Consider the following 20332-nt stretch of genomic DNA (forward strand, 5'->3'; position numbering starts at 1 on the left):
CTAATGGAAGGGAAATGCGTTCCAGGAACTCGAGCGGAACGACGACGCTGCCACTGCACCCGTGATGCAGTCTGCAGACAGCAAGCACATGATCTCATGATGCCGCACTTTTGGCTGGAATAATTAAACAAGTAAATTAAGCCACAAATTAAAAACCATCAAATTTTACGCCACATTACACTTCCACTCTGAGAACTCTGGACTGAAAACCGAACTATAAAAGCCCCCGCCCGACTCATCGCCATGGCCGTGGACGCACTCTGGCTACTCCTCTGCTGCGGCTGGGCGATGGCCAAGCCCGCCCCTGAACTGGACGAGGATTGCGAACTGAATTCCATCGATACAATGGTGAGCCTAAACGTTCTAAACGTTCCAACAAAATCGAATGTCTGGACTCAATTGAAAACAAAATTATAATGCAAATCTAGGGTAAGGGGCTTTATGTATACACATATTGATAGAGACCAATAGAGACCTACGGGTTGGTAGGACATACATCCTATTCTGACGAAACAGAATAGAGAGAAGAAAGGGGGTGGACTTTTTACAGAAGCTAATTATTATAGGTCTTCTTCATCTATCTTTAAGGGTATATAAGTTCTAGGTTCGAAGTTGCCTTTCTCATTGATTTTATAATTGCAGCATGACTTTTGCTGCGATCTGCACGACGAAAGCCCCCATTTCAGCGACTGCTGAGAAGATCCACTGGCACGAGAAGATCCACTACAGGACTGATCAGGAGGAGCAGACGTACATGTTTGTGAGTACGGCCAGCCGCATCTGACCAAAGCCCATGATCAGCTCTTTGTCCAGTGCACCGCCGAATGCACCTTCAATAGCACCGATTTCGTGGGCAGCAATCGCCAGTCGCTGGATCTCGCAGCGGTTCGGGAACATTTGGAGAGCGAACTGGCCAACGATGAGGATGAGGCCCTGCTCTATCAGACATACAGCCAGTGCGAAAAACACGGTGGGTTGCCAATAGTTTCATCTAATCAGATTTGCTGATCCATCATCTTTTCAGCCCTCTCGTTGCTGCCCCGCAAGAGCGTTAAGTCGCTGGCCAAGCTCATGGCTAGTTTCGGATGCCATCCGTTTGCCGGTCTTGTCATGGAGTGTGTGGCCAACGAGATGATCCTCAACTGCCCGGCCAAGCGCTTCCATCAGACGCCGCAGTGCGTGGATACTCGCAACCAGCTGCGCCATTGCAAGCAGACCCTGAAGTACATATCCTAAAGTAATCCGAATCAAAAGAGGAACATGGGAAGATTTGTGTTCAGCTTACAACATTTATTTCCCCACTCGTGATCCATCGCTATAATTAACCTATGTATGACTTCCATGGCTGCTAGCACGACTTGACCAGGTCCCCATCTAGCCGCAGCGTCGTACACAGTTTCAGTTGCTTGTCGAACCTTTTGTGGAATTTCTTCGCCTGCTTCTCGCTCAGCTCGTCCACTGAGACGTACTTGGAGTACTTTTTCAGCAGCTTCTTTTTCAGCTTCTCCAGATAGATGCCGTCGGCTTGCTTGGACACGATCTTCGACAATTGCGTGGTCCAATCAAAGTCGTTGCTGTTGGTGTTTTCGGATTCCTCAGGAGCGGCTTCTAATTCTGCTTCAGCTTCAGCTGCCACCTTTGACTTTTTCTTTGGAGGAGCGTCCGTCTCTGGCTGCTCCTTTTCGTCCTTCTTTTCGGCCTTGCCATTCTGAGCCGCCTCCTTGGCTGCTTTGGCCTGGGCCAGCTGCTCCTGCTTGGCCTCCTTCATCTTGTTGAGCTCCTTCTCGAGTATGTCCCACACCTGGGTGGCCTGCTGTCGGGGCATGCGCATGCAGTTGCCCACAAAGTTTTCGAACTTGGCCCTCTTCCGGGGAACATTGTCGACGCTCTGCAGCCGCTGGAAGGCCATGCGCAGGGCCGGCGTCAGGTTGTATTCGCTGCTGTCGAGTATGGCGCGAATGATGTCCATCCAGCTCTCCTGCTTTTGGGCATTCTTGTTCCGCGACTCCTTGGCCACAAAGCTCTGACTTTGGTTGGCATACTTCTGGGCCTCTGAGATGCACTTCGTGTGGGCAACGTACTCCTCGCCGTAAAAGTCTTTGAGGCAGTCCATGCAGGAAACGTTCTTCTCGTTTCCGCGGCACCGTGTCTGGTAGTGCTTCTCCACCGATGGCTTCTTCACGGACTCGCCGCATATGTTGCACGTGAAGAATACCATTTCCAGGCGGGGTTTTCCAGTTACTTTTTTCAAGAAATTCGAATAAATTTAGCCGCGGCACAGCCAAACAAACGCACGTGGGGATTAGTGTGGCACCTCTCTATTCGACTGGTAATACTTCAGTGTTGATCCACATGATTGCCAGGGCTGCAGCTAGTGCGCCAAAATTGAATTCATGTACAAATCATGTAGAAATGGCTTTAACATTACTGTAAAAAGTTGTAGATCACTTTTTTTTCGCCAGGTGTCTGAGAGACGAAAGCATAAGCGTAGGTGCCATGTTAAAAAAAAAATTTTGTTACCGTTTAAATATATTTTTTATATATTTCTTAAAAATAATACAATTAAACTACTGCTGTAGAAACTTCCATACGCAGGAATTAGAAATTTCGCTCTTTACAGAGACCAAGAATTGGTATCGGGATCAGGATATATGTATATACAGGAAATTCTCAAATGCATTGATAGGTCGAGAAAATGTCTATCTTAATTAAGTTTGGAACAATTCATCGTATTAAATTTACAAAATAGGCCGGTTGACAAGCAACAGGTCTTCAAATAACAGCAACATTGACATGACAAAATTGCGGCTGCTTTGTTTGTTGAACTTTTTAGTCAAAATACAATAATAGGGATACAAATATGTGGGCAGGACTAAAGGTTCTATCTAGCGAGTAATAATCGACGGAATATCAAAAACGAGGAATATGGAGAATATAACTTGAATTCGTCAGTATATTTACGGTATATTTTTGAAATGATATGGTATGTTTCGGTATATTTCTGAGGATCTGAACAGCTGTTCATCGGCCCACAACACGCGACCAAAGTCAGTTCCGCGTCGAACGAAATACGAATGATTTTGTTGACATTAGCAAGGGCACCGCTTTATGGAACACTACGAAATCTGAAGATGAGCAGCTCTGTGGCCGCCATTGCCTCGGCCACGGATCCGTTGACGGGCCCCAAGTACGAGCGAGAACCGAATGTGCTGCGCAAGAAGCTGGCTTCGGTGGTGCCCGGCACGGTGAACCTTCAGGTTCTACCTACAGATCTTCGTGACACGTAACACGTGGGCGGCTGTGGGCGGTCTACCTGGCCTGGCGCTAACGATTCAGGATGCCGGCGTGCGTAGTGTGGGCCTGCACGGACCGTCGCACCTCTCCACCATGCTGCAGTCGATGCGGCGCTTCGTCGTGCTCAAGAATCTTCAAATGCAGTCGGTCGACTGCACCGCAGTCAGCTGCTTTGAAGACTCCATTCTGAAGATGACGTCCCTGCCGCTGGAGAGCGTGGAGAACCCAGAGAAGATCGTAATTAACTACATCTGCCAGCTGAAACCTCGTCCGGGTGCCCTCAACTTGGTCAAGTGTGTTGAGAAGGGCGTCCCGCCAGGCCCGCTACTGGGGCAGCTAAAGAACGGCCAGGACATCACACTCCCCGATGGCCAGATAGTTCGCTCCGTGGATGAGCCTGGAGCCTGGCGAAACGGCGCTCTCCTTTGTGTTCCTGGATGTGCCCTGCCAGGATTACCTTCCCGGTCTGCTTTCCCATGCCAAGACCATCAAAGATCTGGGCGAACAGCAGCTCACTGAGGTGTGCTTGGTGGTGCACTTTACGCCGCACAAAGTCTCCACCTGCCAGAAATATCAGAGATTTCTGCGAAACCATTTCTCGCCAGGCACGCAGCATATCTACCTGAGTTCCCCGCACAATCAATTCTCCGGCTATGCGGCCGCCCACCGCATCCAGCATCAGCTGCACCAGCTGGCTCCTCGGATATTTCCCCTCCTGGGAGAGCAGTTCCCCTGCCAGAGTCAGAATCTTAGCGTGAACCTGAAGAAAACCAAGCTGGATGAGGCAGATCCCGACGGCGGGGTTGATGCAAGCACAGAAATGGAGCAGGGCATGGTGTCTATGACGAGCTTCCATCTGCGTCCCAAAAAGGGTGAGTACCACTGCAGATTTATTCGTTATTTCTATCTCATTACATTTCGAACAGGACTGGACCAAACCCTGGCGGCCAAGCTTACACCAGAGGAGTACGTCAAGGAGACTCATGCCGTGCCCGGCTTTACGGAACTGCTGGCTAAGCTAAAGGCGGAAACCGACTTCCCATCGTCCGCCGCCAGCAGCTACCCAAGGATCATCTTCCTGGCCACGGGCTCCTGCATTCCCAACAAGACGCGCAACGTCAGCTCAATTCTGATCCAGACTACGGCGGAGGCCTTCATGTTGCTCGACTGCGGCGAGGGAACCTATGGACAGATTGTGCGCCTATACGGCAGCGCAAGGGCCGTAGAGGTACTCCGCCAGCGGCAGGCTGTGTACGTGTCCCACCTGCACGCGGATCATCACATTGGATTGATTGGACTGCTAAGGAAGCGCAGACAGCTGGCCCCGAAGGCAACTCCGCTTCTACTACTTGCGCCGCGCCAGATCGAGCCATTGCTGGAGTTTTACCAACGCCAGATCGAGGAGATTGAGGATGCGTACACTTTGGTGGGCAATCGAGAGCTCTTGGCGGGTCCCCTGACTGGAGAGGCAGTGGAACCATTGGGTATAACAGCCATTTCCACCTGCCTGGTAAGGCACTGTACCAACTCCTTTGGCGTGAGCCTCACTCTGAAGACGCATCACGATGGCGAGCCCGTCAAGATCACCTACAGCGGCGACACCATGCCTTGCCTGGACCTGATCGAGCTGGGGCGCAACTCTACAGTTCTCATTCACGAGGCCACCATGGAGGACGACCTGGAGGAGGAGGCGCGCATCAAGACGCACAGCACCATCTCCCAGGCCATCCAGCAGGGACGCAACCCTGAAAGACCTCCAGGAGTACCACAAGCTCTATCCCGCGCTCCTGGCCATGTATGCAGAGTACACCGAAGAACTGGAACAGCGGGCTGTCAAGCGAGAGCTCAAGCAGGAGCGAAAACGGAAGTTGGCCCAAACGTGATTGAAAGGTAACTCTAGCAGGAAAAATGGTGAAAGTATTTACTGAGCTACTGTTAAACTAATCTTAAGGAAATAGTGAGTAAACCTCTGTCATCAGGTGGTATAATTCTGTGGCCTGTTAAATGTAACCCAAATCAAGAATATGTATATTGTATATACTCTGAAATTTTGTTAGATATACCGCGGATAATGCTTGCACACTTGCATTGGAGCAGTATAGTATATACATATATGTGCCGGTTCATAGACCGAACATGTCGCAGAAGAACATGATTCCTGTCGCGCGGGGCTGTGGTCCTATGGCCCTCTCCCTTGCGTTGCACGCTGTTTTCTCCGCCTTTCCAGATCGTTCGCCGTCGGTACATCCACTGCAGGTAATTCTGCCGAAGCTCCTCGTCCTCTCGGGATGTCCAAGAGATGACTCCTGGCTGGACTGTGGCAGTCACTTGCTGTCCTGCTGCGAGCCATAGCCATGATGCCGCTGCTGTGTCGCTGAGTCGACAATGTGGCGTCCCGTCCGCTACAGCAGGGAACAGTGGTCGACGGCGGAATTGTTGGTTCACGACCACGGAAAATAATGTCAGCCACCCACCAATCGCAGGACAGAAGCGCACGTCTTGCTAAATCCAAACCTTACAAGCCATCGTCATCCTTCGACCTGGCCATCGACAACTATCTCAAGGACTTTGGCTGTGGCAACCAAGGGAGGAGCTACATGGGCTACTAGAATCTAGATATATGTCGTTATTATTAGGTTTAAGGAAATATGCGTCAATATATTTATATAGTAGATACAAATGTATTCAACTTGTTTATTTATTAATAATAAGCTAAGTTATGATGATTAAAACTATTGAAAAATCATCCTTGCTGTATCCTGTATGGGGGAAACTATCCCGATTACAAAAAGGCGTGGCACTCCCAGATCGGTTCTCAAATATCGGAGAAAATTAAATATTTTAGAAGGGGGAATTTTTCCTTGATCCTTTATAAGGACTCCATTAAATCAGGGACATTTTTTCGATAACAGGAAGCCGTCGCACGTCCCGATCGGGCCACAAATAGCCGAGAAAACTTAATAACACAAATAACGGATAAAACAACAAAAGTTGTTGTTGTCAATTTTTGTTCAACAAATTTTTGTTGTTGTACAAAAACAACTTTCAACATGCGACCGATCAAATGGCCAAAATCAAGAATTTCAGATCTGGGATACCAGGCGAACAGAAATCAGCAGGAGGTGCCTGGTTTTTTTAAAATTACGGAAAAATATGAAGGATCAAGGACAAATTCCCCCTTCTAAAATATTTTGTTTTCTCCGCTACTTGAGAACCGATCTGGGATTGCCACGCCTTTTTGTAATCGGGATAGTTTCCCCTATACAGGATACAGCAAGGATAATTTTTCAATAGTTTTAATCATCATACCTTAGCTTAGTATTAATAAATAAACAAGTTGAATACATTTGTATCTACTATATAAAAATATTGACGCATATATCCTTAAACCTAACAATAACGATATATATCTAAAGTCCAGTACCCCACGTAGCTCCTCCCTTGGTTGCCACAGCCAATATATGACGCATATATCCTTAAACCTAACAATAACGATATATATCTAGAGTCCAGTAGCCCACGTAGCTCCTCCCTTGGTTGCCACAGCCAAAGTCGTTGAGATAGTTGTCGATGGCCAGGTCGAAGGATGACGATGGCTTGTTAGGTTTGGATTTAGCAAGGCGTGCGCTTCTGTCCTGCTGGGATACGATGGGTGGGTGGCTGACATTATTTTCCGTGGTCGTGAACCAACAATTCCGCCGTCGACCACTGTTCCCTGCTGTCGCAGGCGGGACGCCACGTTGTCGACTCAGCGACACAGCAGCGGCATCATGGCCATGGCTCGCAACAGGACAGCAAGAAAAGGGATAACTCGGATGGTTGTCGGTTGGTTTTTGTTGTTGATTTATTTACTAAATACGTTTGCAACAGTGTCTGTGTAATAAACGCTCGTTTGTAATGATTAAAAAATGATTTTTTTCTGTTGGATCGGCTTGAGAATTTTATGGTTTTACGATCTCGTAGAGTGAGTATTTAACTCATTTTCATCGACTCAACAGAGGCACTTAGTTCATAGCACTTTTCAGCTTTTCTTTGTTTTATTTTCCATCGTTCTTTTGTTTAATTTAATTTATTTTTTAGTCATTAAAATATAAATTTTAAGGCACTTTTTTTGTTCAACGGTTCTCCATCATTGTGTATTGGTTTTCTTTTTGGAAATTAGCTGTGACTAGTTAAAATTAGTAGGTAAACAACAAAAGTATATAGTATATGTATGTATGATCTTAATTTAGTTCTCTTTGATATCAGGATTGTGGGGAGGTGGTTGTGATGCTGTTGGTGGTGGTGGTGTTTGGGGCAAACTTCTGGTTAAAAGTGTGTGTGGTGCTCACTTTTGCGAGTATAAATAAACATAATTCTGTAAACTTTTAATAGCACGGTTTTATTATATGTTCTTCTTTCTTGATCGGCGTATTCGAATGAATGTGTGTTGGCATATCGATACTTGTCCTCGACAAGTATCTATCGAGTACATTGGTATTTCTTATAATACTATCGATGAGTAAATCTTAAACTAATATTCAAATCTTATAAACTAATATTCATATCTTACATTCGGGCAACCTGACTACAGATCGCCCACGATCTACACACTAAGGCATACAGTTGGTTAAACATTTCTTATTCGGTATTGTCTTACTTAACATACTATTTCATCGATTAACAACATGAGACCATAGTTTTATCCTTGCACTCTACCCAGGGTTTAAGCCTTGCTAGTTCTAATATACTTCGGAATGGCATTTGCGTCAACTGACAGTCCTCAATGTCGACAACCTCATAACGATCATTATCCAATACTCTATTGATCCTGTACGGTCCTCGATACTTTGGTGCGAACTTCTTATTGATCCCCGGTGTTGTGTCCACATGCCGGACTGCTACATAGTCACCAGGTTCATACTTTAATGGGGCTCTATGTTTATGGGCATACATCTTCTCATTTCTTTTCTGCGACAACCGTATGTTCTCACTTGCTATTTCTCTTATAGTTTCCAACTCTCTAAGTTCTGACGCTAACTTCTCCTCTAGGTATTCGGTTAATTCATCTACAACGGGTCCTTTCTGGGGTATTCCAAATAACAATGTGCTAGGTGTCTTTTTCGTACTGCTGTTAACGGAGTTATTAATGGCGTGCTCTACCTTGCTCATCAACCTATACCAATCGGCTTGCTCAAGGGGCTCTGACAGTTTTCCTAACATAGGAGTAAGAACACGATTCACCCGCTCCACTTGGCCATTCGCCTGCGGTGCACCTGTAGCTACCTTAATGTGATCTATCCCTCTCTCCTGCAGAAAACTAGAGAACTCTAACGAGGTGAAACAGGTCCCACGATCTGATATTATCCTAGTAAGGCGACTATAGAAATCAAAATATTTACTTAAGGCATCCTTCGCTTCCCGCGTGCTGGTACTATTAACCGGGAACAATTTGACAAACTTAGTGAATGCATCTATTACCACAAGGAGGTGTTTTCGCTTAGATCTAATACTCGGCAACGGACCCAAATGATCAACATGTAGGGTATGAAAAGGAACACACGACTTTGGGATACTATGGAGCGTTATGTTATGGATTGTTTTAGGCATCGAGTGTAGTATACACGGTAGACAGTTTCTGATGAAACTTGCCACTTTACTTCTCATTGACGGAAACCAGTAGGTCCTCAAAAGGTCACTCACGCACTTCTCTGCGGCCAGATGTCCTAGTTTTTCGTGTGACCGCCTTATCAACTGCTCTTCCATACACATTGGTACATAGAAACATAGTTTGTTTTCACAACTCCTCTTGTAAACAATACCATCTATCATTTCAAAATCTACTTCAATTCCATCCTCTAGCATTTTTCGAATCCCAACTACTTCCTTGTCTCGCATCTGTTCTGTTTGCAATATCAAATCAACATCTTCTGGCGTTGCACCTACTACCCCAACTATCAATGATTTTAGTAATCTTTCCTCCTGAAACTCTAACTTGTCCCTCTCTACTGTATCCTCAACACATTTTTTCTCTTTATCTGAATTCCTGCTACTAATGTACTTTACTCCCCCCACCACATCGTTAACATCGTTCCTCTACATTGGCTCAAATCTCTAATTTCAATCTTCCATCCATCCTTTTCCCTATATTCACTATTCTCTATGTTATCTCTACAATCACCACCAAGGTTCTCTCTATCATCAGACTTCCACCTATTTCCCAATCTACTTCCTACTGCACTTGATTCTCCACACTCAATCGCAGGGTTCTGTACGGTACTACTACGCTCTCTATTGATATTTAATTCTCTACACTTAATCACAGGGTTCTCTACGGTACCTCTATGCTCACTACCAGTGTTGTCTTTACTTACACTATTCCTTGTATATTGCTTTCTACTCTCATCTTTTTCTAAATTAGACTTTTCTAAACCGTATTTGACTCTATAACCATCCTCTAACATATTCGTCACTTGATCTTGTCTGCTCAGCGCATCAACGTGCGCCATACTGGCCCCAGGTCTGTGCATAATGGAGTAATCATAGTTCTCTAACTCTTGGGACCACCGTGCTATCTTAGGACTAATTGACTTTCTGGTTAACGTGTGTACTAACGAATTACAATCCGTGATTATTTTGAAGGACCTATGCTCCAAATATGCTCTAAAACGCCTCAATGCATAAATTATAGCCAATGTCTCTAGTTCGAAACTATGATAACGTGATTCTCTTTCTGTTGTTTTGCCGGAATAATAGGACACAGGGTGCATCTTCCCATCATCTTGTCTTTGCATCAGTATTGCGCCATAACCGTATGAACTTGCGTCTGTATGTAATTCCGTTTCTCTTTTGGGCTAAAAATGGCTAATACCGGAGGATTTGCCAACGCATTCTTAAGAGTTTCAAACGTCTTCACCTGTTCTCTATTCATGGGAAACGGACCACCTTCTTTTAACAACTGCACCAAGGGCTTAGCTGTTGTCGCGAATGACAACATGAAACGTCGAAAATACGAAAAGAATCCCAAGCATGAGTGCAGTGCTTTTACATTTTGAGGGACTGGGTATTTTTTCAAGGCCTCAATATGGGAATCACTAGGAACTATTCCGTTTTGATTAACTTTATACCCCAGGAAATCGATGTTTCGATTGACAAACCTACACTTTTTTAGATTTATCTCTAAATTTTGCTCGCTAAACCGAATGCATAGTCTTTTTAATATATCCATGTGTTCTTCAACTGTTTTAGTCGCTACTAATATATCATCCATGTACACTACAATGCTTTTGTTCCTAATAAAGTCTCTCAAGAGCTCCGAAATAAATCTCTGAAAAATAGCGGATCCATTTTTTAACCCAAAGGGCATTCTCAAGTACTCATACTGTCCTTGCGGTGTCACAAACGATGTATACGGAACTGATTTTTCTTCTACGCCTATTTGATGATACCCACTTTTCAAATCTATAATGGAAAAACAGCACTTGTTTTCTAAAAACTCAAGACAGTCCTCAATAAGGGGCAATGGGAAATTATCTTTAACAATTCGTTTGTTCAGACCACGGTAATCGACACACATTCGAAGTTCTCATGATTTTTTTTTTACTGGGACCAAGGGGAAGCATAAGGAGACTCACTATGACGGATTACTTTCTTTTCTAACAGATCATCTACTATTTCAGCTACTTTCTCTCTCTCATGGTAGGATTAACGACGCGGAGTACAATGAAATGGTGTTGTTTCTGTTACACGAATCTGCATCTGATACTTTGGTGGTGCTTTCAAGTCAAATTCTTTGTGTAAATAGTATGTCTTAATAACTTCCCTACACTTTTCTGCAAGAGTGAGGCCAAATTCGAAACCTACGTTAATATGTTCCTCTTCATCAATCTCTACCGACGCACAAAAGTTACTGAATTCGTCGCCTTGATTCATATTCTCGATGGCCATTTTGTCATTCCTTGAGTTTTCTTGTATCTGATTTTTAAATGGATTAGAACGTTTGATTAGCTCGCTTCTTTCTGATTGATTACCATCTAACTTATCATATAGTCTTATGTTAATATTATTTTTACGTTCGGTGAATAAAGACGCGCAGGTTAAACTAATAGCTTTTTGCTTTAACGAACTTAATGATGTGTGTTGCTTCGCATTGATATTTTTCTTATGAACTAATTTTACTTCAATAACTTTAAGGGCATCGCGTCCCAACAATACCGGCAAAGGCAGCATGTTATCATCTACGATGTTTAATAAAACGATATATTTCTTTGTGCAAAATTCAATATGGCACTTAAATTTTCCCCATATGGGAATTGGTTGTCCTCCTAGTCCATAGTATTTCCTAACTTCATTATAGGCTTCAACTATAGCCGACTTCGGTATCAAAGACTTATGAATAAAACTTACAGGGCTTCCTGTATCAAATAGACTAAAAATACTGACGCCTCTTTGTTCACCAAACGGAAGTCATAAAGTGATTAACTGGACAGCCGCTAAATCGTCGTTGTTTTTTCTCCTGGTCGCTCCTCATCTTGAACTGCAGCTACCCTAGTGGCCATCTTTCGTTTCGGGCACTGCGAATATAGGTGGCTGGTACTCCAACAGTTAAAACATGCCCCATCCGGTCTCTTTGGCTGACTGCATTCCTTCATAACGTGCCCAAATTGCCGACAGTTGTAGCAACGCATTGCGCCACCACCTTGCTGCTGCCCAACTGCCATACTCACATTTAGTTTTCCCTTTGTCATACCTTCGCTACGAATTGCTACGACGCCAGGAGCTCTTCTGACCTTATCATAGGTGACCATCTTGTCACGCAACTCGTTGAGTGTGCTGCAATATAGCATGGATGCTGCCATGCCCGTCTTGTCCTGCAGTGCCTCTACGATGAATTTGACCACATCGCTCGTGGCCATGTCTGCTTGCGACGCTATGCTGCACATTGCGACGAAATATTGAAATGCGCTTTCATTATTTGCAATTTTCCGTGCCTCCAGTCGCTTTCCAATGTCCCACGCTCTCACATTCTGCTCAAAGACGTTGAGCAATTCTGCTCGCATCAATTGCCAAGTCAAAGGCGCCACATGGTCGATGTACGCCTTCGCCGATCCGCCTAGCAGCCGCTTCGCTAATATCCAGCATTTGGACTCGGATACACCATGGAAATTCATAATGGCCTGAAAGTTACTTATCCAACTGGTTACAGCCTGGTCGTCATCTCCAGAAAATCGACGCATCAACGCCTCAATGTGTGTCAAGTCGATGCAATCTCTCGGCGTTTCCAACTCCATAGCCTCTTTCTCCGTTTTCAATATGCTTAATTTGAGATCAGCTAAGCGCTTGCGAGAAACGTACAATTGTTCCAACTGCTGCAAACGGCGCGATTCTTCTTCGTGTTCATCTGATCGCATGGTCAATTTCGAACAAGCGTTGTCTTGTCGCGGCATGAATGCTTCTCGAGCCTTCTGCACATTTTCACCATATTCTTCTGGCGCCGCTTTTACTGCGTGTTGTGCACTACGGTTGTCTCTATCTATCTCGCGCTCAACCGGGACTGCAAAAATGTCTGCCTGCATAGTCTCGTCTGCGCTTGGCGCCGTATTTCCTAGCTCATGCGTGTCTTCCATGATTTTTTTCACTGCTGTACGTAATTGGTGTATGTTGGCATCTTGATCAAAATATACGTTATGTCGCTACGCAATATGTCGCTAAGTTCACTTTTGGTTTTCGCTCTTATGTCTGCATTGTTCATCGCAGTTTTTTTTTTTTTTGGGCAAACCCCACACCTGATATGTAATAGCACGGTTTCATTATATGTTCTTCTTTCTTGATCGGCGTATTCGAATGAATGTGTGTTGGCATATCGATACTTGTCGAGGACAAGTATCGATATATCGAGTACATTGGTATTTCTTATAATACTATCGATGAGTAAATCTTAAACTAATATTCAAATCTTATAAACTAATATTCATATCTTACAATTCCAACATTGATAAAATTAATGCTATGTTTAAAAATAAATAAATAGTTTTACGTTACGGCAACGCAAGCAGCAGAACAGAATTAGGGGAATAAGAAGAATTCAACAACAACATAAAGTAATCCAGTTAAATCAAATCAGAATTAATCTTATAACTGCCTGTGTCCTGTTTCCAGCTGCACTGGCCTGGCCTGGCCGGGTAGGGCCTCGGTTATTTCACATTATTCTCAGTATTAGACTACAAATTCATTAAGATTAGAGGTGAATTTTTGGGTATTTTGGTACTCGTTTTCGGGTGTCCCACACCTGTCTTGCCAGGATGGCTCAATGGCTCAATGGCTCCGCCTTAGGCGCGTTCCACATAGTTGCCGGGGAATGTGCCAAAGCAGCCGGTGCGCTGCGAGGTGCCCACGAACCATCCGTCGTCGCACTTCTCCAGCACGTGCACCAGATCCCCCTCCAGCAGCTCCAGTTCATCGGAGTTCTGTGGCCGGTACTTGTACAGGGCGCGATAGCTGAAAGGGAGAAAGGGAAACGGAGCATCTTGGATTAGCAGATCTAGGCAAGAGGTCAGTCCTGAGGGTCACTCACGCCAGTGGCTCGCAGCTGGTGTCCACGTGGAGTGCGTCCGTCTTGTGCAGCGTCCGCGTTTCTTTCAGGATTCCGTTCACGGGCTGGGCTCCGTTCTGGGTCAGTGTGTTGAACTCATTGTTGATGTTTGTGCGCAGCACATCCAGATTGGGCCGCAGATTTGTGGTGCTCTGGCTGCTGATCACGGTCGTCGTTCTGGCCGCGATATCTTCGGCTCCAATGTCCGTGAGCACCTGAGTGAGGAAGTAGGGTCAGATCTTGGCTAGAGGTAAACCTCTCAGAGGTATGACTCACCTCCACATAGGACACTGGGAATACGCCCTTCCTGTTGGCGATCTTGCCCTCGAACCAGTTTCCATCCACCCTACGCGTTAGCGTGACCAGCTCTCCCTTGTTCAGAGACAGCTCTACGCCCGACTGGGCCTGGAAATTGTATTTGGCACGAGCCTGGCCCTCCGATGGCCGCTTGGACGGAGTGCGGGCGCCATCGCGGCTAACAATCTGTGGAAAGGGAACGGAAACAAAAGAGGTTTAGAGGCATGGCAATCGATTGTTGATAAGAGACACGCACCTCCACATAGCTCGCTGGCAGCAACCCGATCATCGCCTTGTGCTCACCTTCATACCAATTGGGATCGATCTGCCGCCTTATGTAGATGGTGTCGCCCTTGCGGAAGGAGAGCTCTCTGCAAAAATCCATTTATTAAAAACTACTGGATCCACCGGAGTGCAACTGAAGAACTTACTTGGAGCTCTGTCCCTGGAAGTTGTAGAGGGCCCGGGCAACGGTTTTGGGACCCACAAGCAACTTGAGCGTCACGTCGGTGGGGAAGTCATCGTAGTGGTTTAGGGCGATCGGGAACTTCTGCGAGGGCGTGAAGTTGTCCGTGTGGCGTCGAGAGTTCATGTCCTGCAGCTCCTGTAGATACTTGCGGCGTCGCTCCTCGTGGTACAGCTTCTGCATATGCTCCGCTTGGCGTGTGGCTAGTTCCTCCTCCGGTATGTGCTGCTTCTGCTCATGCCTTATCGGTGTCTTGAAGTGAATGTTGACGTCTGTGTCATAATAACGATTGGGAGATTCTGTGTGAGATGCAAGATCGACAAAAGGGTGTTCAGGCTGTGGCTGAAGCTGGATCTGAGGCATTAACCCAAAGGGCGTTGGTCCCTCTCTATCATAGCCTATGCTATGCTATTCCCCCGTCATTTGATTTGTTCACAATAACGAAACTAGTTGACCGCTAAGATAGAAGGCTGTTGACATTTCCGATTCATAAGAAAGCCAGAGTTCCAGCTACTGGTATGTCATTCTCGTAAGACTCCAATAGTCCTCTAGCAAACTGAATCGTAAGACCGCAAATCGTTGTCATAGTTGTCGTTGTCGTTGTGGCTGTCGTTGCTGCTGCTGCTTGTGTTACGAAACCCCTGGCTTATCTGAGTCGCGACGAGGTTTGTATCTGTCTGCCAATTGGTAAGCAAATAAACAGTCTCCCCCCACCGCCCATTGTCCCCCACCTCCCCAGCTAAGCAGCTGGGAGAGATAACCCGCCCCCTTATAATGGGTGGAAGGGGTGCAGAGGGGAGACGTGACGTGTCACAACCTCAAATTGAATTAAGCTTCTCTTGATTCCCCATTGAAAATGAGCTGCAATTGAAGTTAATGCTTGCTAGCAAAATAATCAGTTAATTGGATACTGAATGGAATGGGTCTCCGGGGGGCAAGGGAGCTAGCCTCGGACTACGCACCCATACGACTAGTAATCGAAACGTTTTAGAGCTGTGCTAAGCCACTTAGCCTCGAGATAAGACTCATCCTCATTTGCATATGAATCGCATATACATAAGAATATCTATATGTATGTCTGTATGTACGTAAGTGGAAAAGTTCGCCTCAGATACATTCAATTCAATTGATGCATTAATGGAACTGCGCTGCAAATTGATAAAGATGGAATACTACGCATCCATCAATTGACCCGATTCAAGGAAATCCCTTGATGGGGGAAAACCTTGCGCAGCGAGGTGCGGTCTGGTCTTGGGGCTGGGGCTAGAGCTGGGCAGCTGTACAAATGTTTGTGCAACAAATACCCCGCCTCGTAGTAAGCTTAACAATTAGGAATAGTTTCGTACTCGTACATACACATACGATACTATGTAGTGTTGCAGTACGTGTTGTGTATGAGGCGTAAAAAGAGATTTAATTGACACTTGAGAGATTTTCACTTTCACTGATTTGTTATGGCGCATTTTTGCCAGCGTTCGAAAGCGTTTGAAAGCGTTGCCGATTTTCATCTTTCACTGGGGAAGTCCACTCACACACACACACACACACACACACTAGTCGGGGGCCTTTAAAGGCTTTTCCTTCCTTTCACGCTCAATTAACTTTTTAAATGGTTTTCTGTTGTTTTTCCCTCTTTCGTATTTGTCTATTTGCCGCTTATTAGTCACAACAATCAATGAGAATCAGAACCAGACCGCCGGATCGAAGGCTGAGAGGCAATTGTCTGATAAAGCAGAGAAGAAAGAACAGCAACAAACACTAGATTCACGCTCCACTTGATCCCCACTCCCACCAACAAAGCGAGAGAGAGAGACCGAGAAAGAGAGAAACGGGGAGCTTCGTACCTACCCAAGACCCCAACTACACCGTAGCACGCTTTCTGCTCAACTGAAACCGAAATCGAAACCGAAACCCAAACTGGGGCTCTGACTCAGTGGGGAGGAGGGGGGGCTCCGGTGCCGACGTCAAAGACTTTTGTCTCTGGGAGAGTGAGAGTAACGTGGGGCGATATCAATAGTCGCGTACTACGAGTTCCGTTGTACGAAAGTCACGTTTAATTGTTGTTTCGGGCTGTGTGAACACTGGGACCAGACTGACCAAGAATGCGTCGGTCTTTGATTGCTAGACATCAACTGTACCAAGAAAGATTATTTTCTGGTATGTAATGGTACCTTTGAGAACTGAAAGATACAAAGATCTTTTAGCATAATTGAGTTAATTGATATGTGGATTTTTAGTTCAAATAAAGACCTTTAATCTTTGAATTTTATAAAATTCCGAAATATCTGTCTGTGCTGAGTTTGTCCACCAAAAGAAGTTTTCCCTCAAGTCTTATTTTTTCTATTACATGGAACCCACTGTATTTGATCTTGAAGAAAAGCTTTTGCTCACAGTTACCGGCACGAAGCTTTTATCAAAGAGTTCGTTCGGAACGTGAGAGCAAGTGCCAAGCTTTATCTCAAACGCTCTCTCTCTCTCTCACTCGTTGGCTCTCACAATCTCTTGGAGTAAGGCTGATAACGAGTTTTTTTGGTTTTTGCAAAAGAAAAACCGTGAGAAAGGGCAAAACAGGAAGGTCGTTTGCCCGCTTAATCAAATGAGAAAGTGCCCAGAGAGGTGCGTTGGTAGAGGAGGGAGTCGATTGATCACTTTTCCTTCTTTCACATTTGTGTGAAGTCTAATACTAACTGCCATGCCACTGCTGCTGCTGCTGATGTTGCTGCTGCTGCTGCTGTTGCTGCCACGCAAGCAGAGGAATAGAAGCTCCGATTGCATGTCGATTGGCCAAGTACGCCCGTCGCTGGTGCGGCAGAGGAGTGTGCGGCAGACCCACTATGTGATAGGACACCTCTCCCACTACCCCATTGGACTGCTGATGCGGGTATGGGTGTGGCGGCACCATGGGTGCGGGGCCGGAGTAGTCATAGCCCCTACGATGTATCCAAAGGATTTTTCCGCAATTGGCAATGTCGCAGCTGCTACCCAACGCCGGATGAATGACCTTGTTGTTGCTGTTGTTGTTGAGGTTGTTGCATGAGTTGCTGTCTGCCCCACTGCTCTGCGGCCGCAGCCAGGGATTCTGATTGGCTTCGGGACTGCGCCACCAGCTCTGCTGATGGGTCTGCTGCGGCTGGGACAGCCTGTCATCTGTCAGCTCTAAATCATTGCAGCTGCGATGCAGCTTCTGGCTGGGATGCGACTGCCGCCAGTGGACACTCTGAGTGAGACGGCTCCTCCTCACGTGGACGTTGTTGTTGCCGTTGCCATGGAGGTTCTGGCCATGCTGGCTGGAGTAGGTGCTGCTGCGACGCGGTGCCAACGTTTGATGTATCATTGCGTGGGGGCGGGGGAGAGAGTCCTCTCACAGTTGCATAATCCCGACACGAGGCATCTATGCATGCATGCTGTTAGGCCGGCCAAAGGCTGAGCGTTGCGTGACTCTCACGTTTTGGCACGGAAAATTGAAACTAACTAACGACCACGACAGGTATTCCAGGTATTCCACTGGCGGGGTTTGTTTTGTTGACGCACTGTCTTGGCCATGGCAACGTGGGTCGTCGGTTGTCCGACGACCGCCGCCGGCAAGGTGAGCTTGCACAGGGTGGCTCCCTTACCTACCCAACTGGGTGGGGTGGTGCTGGTGGTTGTTCAGGTGCCTTTTGGTGCTGAGTGCTTGATAAGCAGGTCAGCTCCGTCAGTTTCAGCGTCGCGTCAGCGTCAGCGTGGCCGGCATTTTCAATGGATATATCGATTAATTTGGCCCAACTAATGTCCGGCGCGCCTTCAAAGCGAAATTGCACCAATTGCGGAAATTCGTTGTCCGCTGCTGCGGTAGTAAAAAGCTTTTAGTTTTGCAAAGGTCATTGATGGCAGTGCGCGGCAGCAGCAGGGGCGTAGCTGGTGACCTAACAGGGATTTTATTGAGCAGTAAAGGGAACTCCTTTAAGTTTATGTTGTGGCATGTGGCACAAATATACAGATGTGGCATGTGGCACAAATATACATATTAGTTTTGTGTGGGTGTATAACAGCCAGAAGGTAGAGTTTCCAATCTCATATATGTACATACGTATGTATGTACATTGTACATATATTTGTATACATATATTTATATAAGTACTCTTCATCAGCATATATGATATCACTTGAAAACAAGAGCAACTAAAACTTTTGGCTTTTCATCAGCAATCTCCTTTGCTGATCAGTTTTCTGCTCTAATTTTGTAAAGAGAATTTCTCCCATAGTTTAATAAAAATATTCTGTACACTCTTAACATTAGTTTTAGAACACATCGCTAATTGTTCATAAGAAATTCCTTTTCATGTGCAGTAGCTGTGCCACATTTCTCTCTTGAGCTGCGTCTTTAATATAAGCTGATTGAAGGACGAATAATGAAAATATAACAAGATCGACTAATCGACACGGCGATTAATTATCGATGGCAAAAGGTGCTGTAAAATCCATCCGTATAGCCGTTACTTAAAAAAAAGTACCCCCAAACAAACAGCATTTATATTTTTTAGCACATCTGAAAAACTTTGGCGGGTAATAGGCGTGACCGACCCCGACGCTCTGGGGTCTGGACAACAACTTAATCTCTCACCTGAGCCATCGATAGTGTCAGTGCTGTACGGTAGGTCGTAGGTGGAGCTGTACAGGCCCTTGATTGGCGGCTGTGGGGGAATGGGGGGCGCGTACGAGTCGGGATCTGCGCCAACGATTACAGATAACACATAAAAGTCAGGGATAGATAATTTCGAATAGTTACAGCCAATGGGAGGAGACCCTATAGCCTAAAGCGGTACCAAAAGCAGCAGCTCTACGAGATTAGGCGACAACCGAAGCATAGCGGAGCGTAAAAGTTGTCCTAGTTAGAGTTCCCAGACCCAACCCACACAAGACCCACTGCTCCCTGGAAGATGTTCGCTAATCACCAGTTAATCACCTTTGAACGTTACCGCCATCGTCTTCTTGAGGCGCTCCAAGGTGGCACCCCCAGTAGCAGCGCCGGTGGCGCTCCTCGTCGGCTCTGCGCCATCGGGCACATAGCGTGCCTTGGGGCGATGCATCCTCGGATCGAATTTCTGATTGGCAAAGATGTCGTCATAGTCGCCGCGCAGGGAGCTGGTCAGCTGGCAGCTCTGCTGGTGACGCGGCGACTTGGGCGGACGGGGCGGCGAGGTGGACCTGGCGCGTGGGACCACCCGTTGGGGCTTCTTGGGCAGAGCCCTTGGCAGCCTCGGCCGTGGCTGGTCTGTGGGCTGTGGGTGTTTGTGGGCCACCCAGTCGGCACATAGGTGGGGCGAGATGTCGTGCACGTCCCTCAGATCCGGATGCGACGTGGACAGATAGCTGATTGTTCGCGTTTGCGACTCAGCGGGGTCTGGCGACTCGTAGCGCATGCGCAGGCGCTCGATGTAGTTGCTGCTGCTGCTGAGGCTGCGCAGGGGGCTCCGAGCCGGCTTGGGCTGACGCTGGAGCTCCCGTTTGAGCGCCGCCGTCTTGCTGATGACATCGATGTGCGGCATGAGTCGATCCTGGGCACTGCGCTGACGCCTTCGACCGCGTTCAGGCGAGGGTGTGGCCCCGCGTAGGTCAATCTTGTGGATCGTCATTCGACTGACGTGTCTGCCAGGTATTGTTTTCCTGGCGCAAGCGATGATTCCTTCTGCGGCTCCGCCTCCGTAGCGGTGCCCGAAGCGCAC

General features: G+C 46.5%; 2 protein-coding genes and 2 pseudogenes across 2 annotated transcripts; 2 read left to right on the forward strand and 2 right to left on the reverse strand.

The window, feature by feature from the left end:
- Positions 1 to 643: 643 nt before the first annotated feature.
- Positions 644 to 1276, forward strand: LOC117191459. Its single transcript, XM_033396320.1, has 3 exons — positions 644 to 760; positions 814 to 970; positions 1025 to 1276. The coding sequence occupies exons 1-3, from the start codon at positions 644 to 646 to the stop codon at positions 1234 to 1236; spliced, it is 486 nt and encodes a 161-aa protein (XP_033252211.1). The 3' UTR covers positions 1237 to 1276.
- On the reverse strand, positions 1270 to 2333 carry LOC117191254 (uncharacterized protein C16C10.8-like). The gene has a single exon (XM_033396173.1). The coding sequence runs from the start codon at positions 2216 to 2218 to the stop codon at positions 1349 to 1351; it is 870 nt and encodes a 289-aa protein (XP_033252064.1). The 5' UTR covers positions 2219 to 2333; the 3' UTR covers positions 1270 to 1348.
- Positions 2334 to 3004: 671 nt separating this feature from the next.
- Positions 3005 to 5976, forward strand: LOC117190879 (annotated as a pseudogene).
- Positions 5977 to 13381: 7405 nt separating this feature from the next.
- The window catches only part of LOC117185859, a 39940-nt pseudogene continuing 32989 nt past the window's right edge, over positions 13382 to 20332 (reverse strand).

This window comes from Drosophila miranda (assembly GCF_003369915.1).
Source record: "Drosophila miranda strain MSH22 chromosome Y unlocalized genomic scaffold, D.miranda_PacBio2.1 Contig_Y1_pilon, whole genome shotgun sequence".
NCBI classification, from domain to species: Eukaryota; Metazoa; Arthropoda; class Insecta; order Diptera; family Drosophilidae; genus Drosophila; species Drosophila miranda.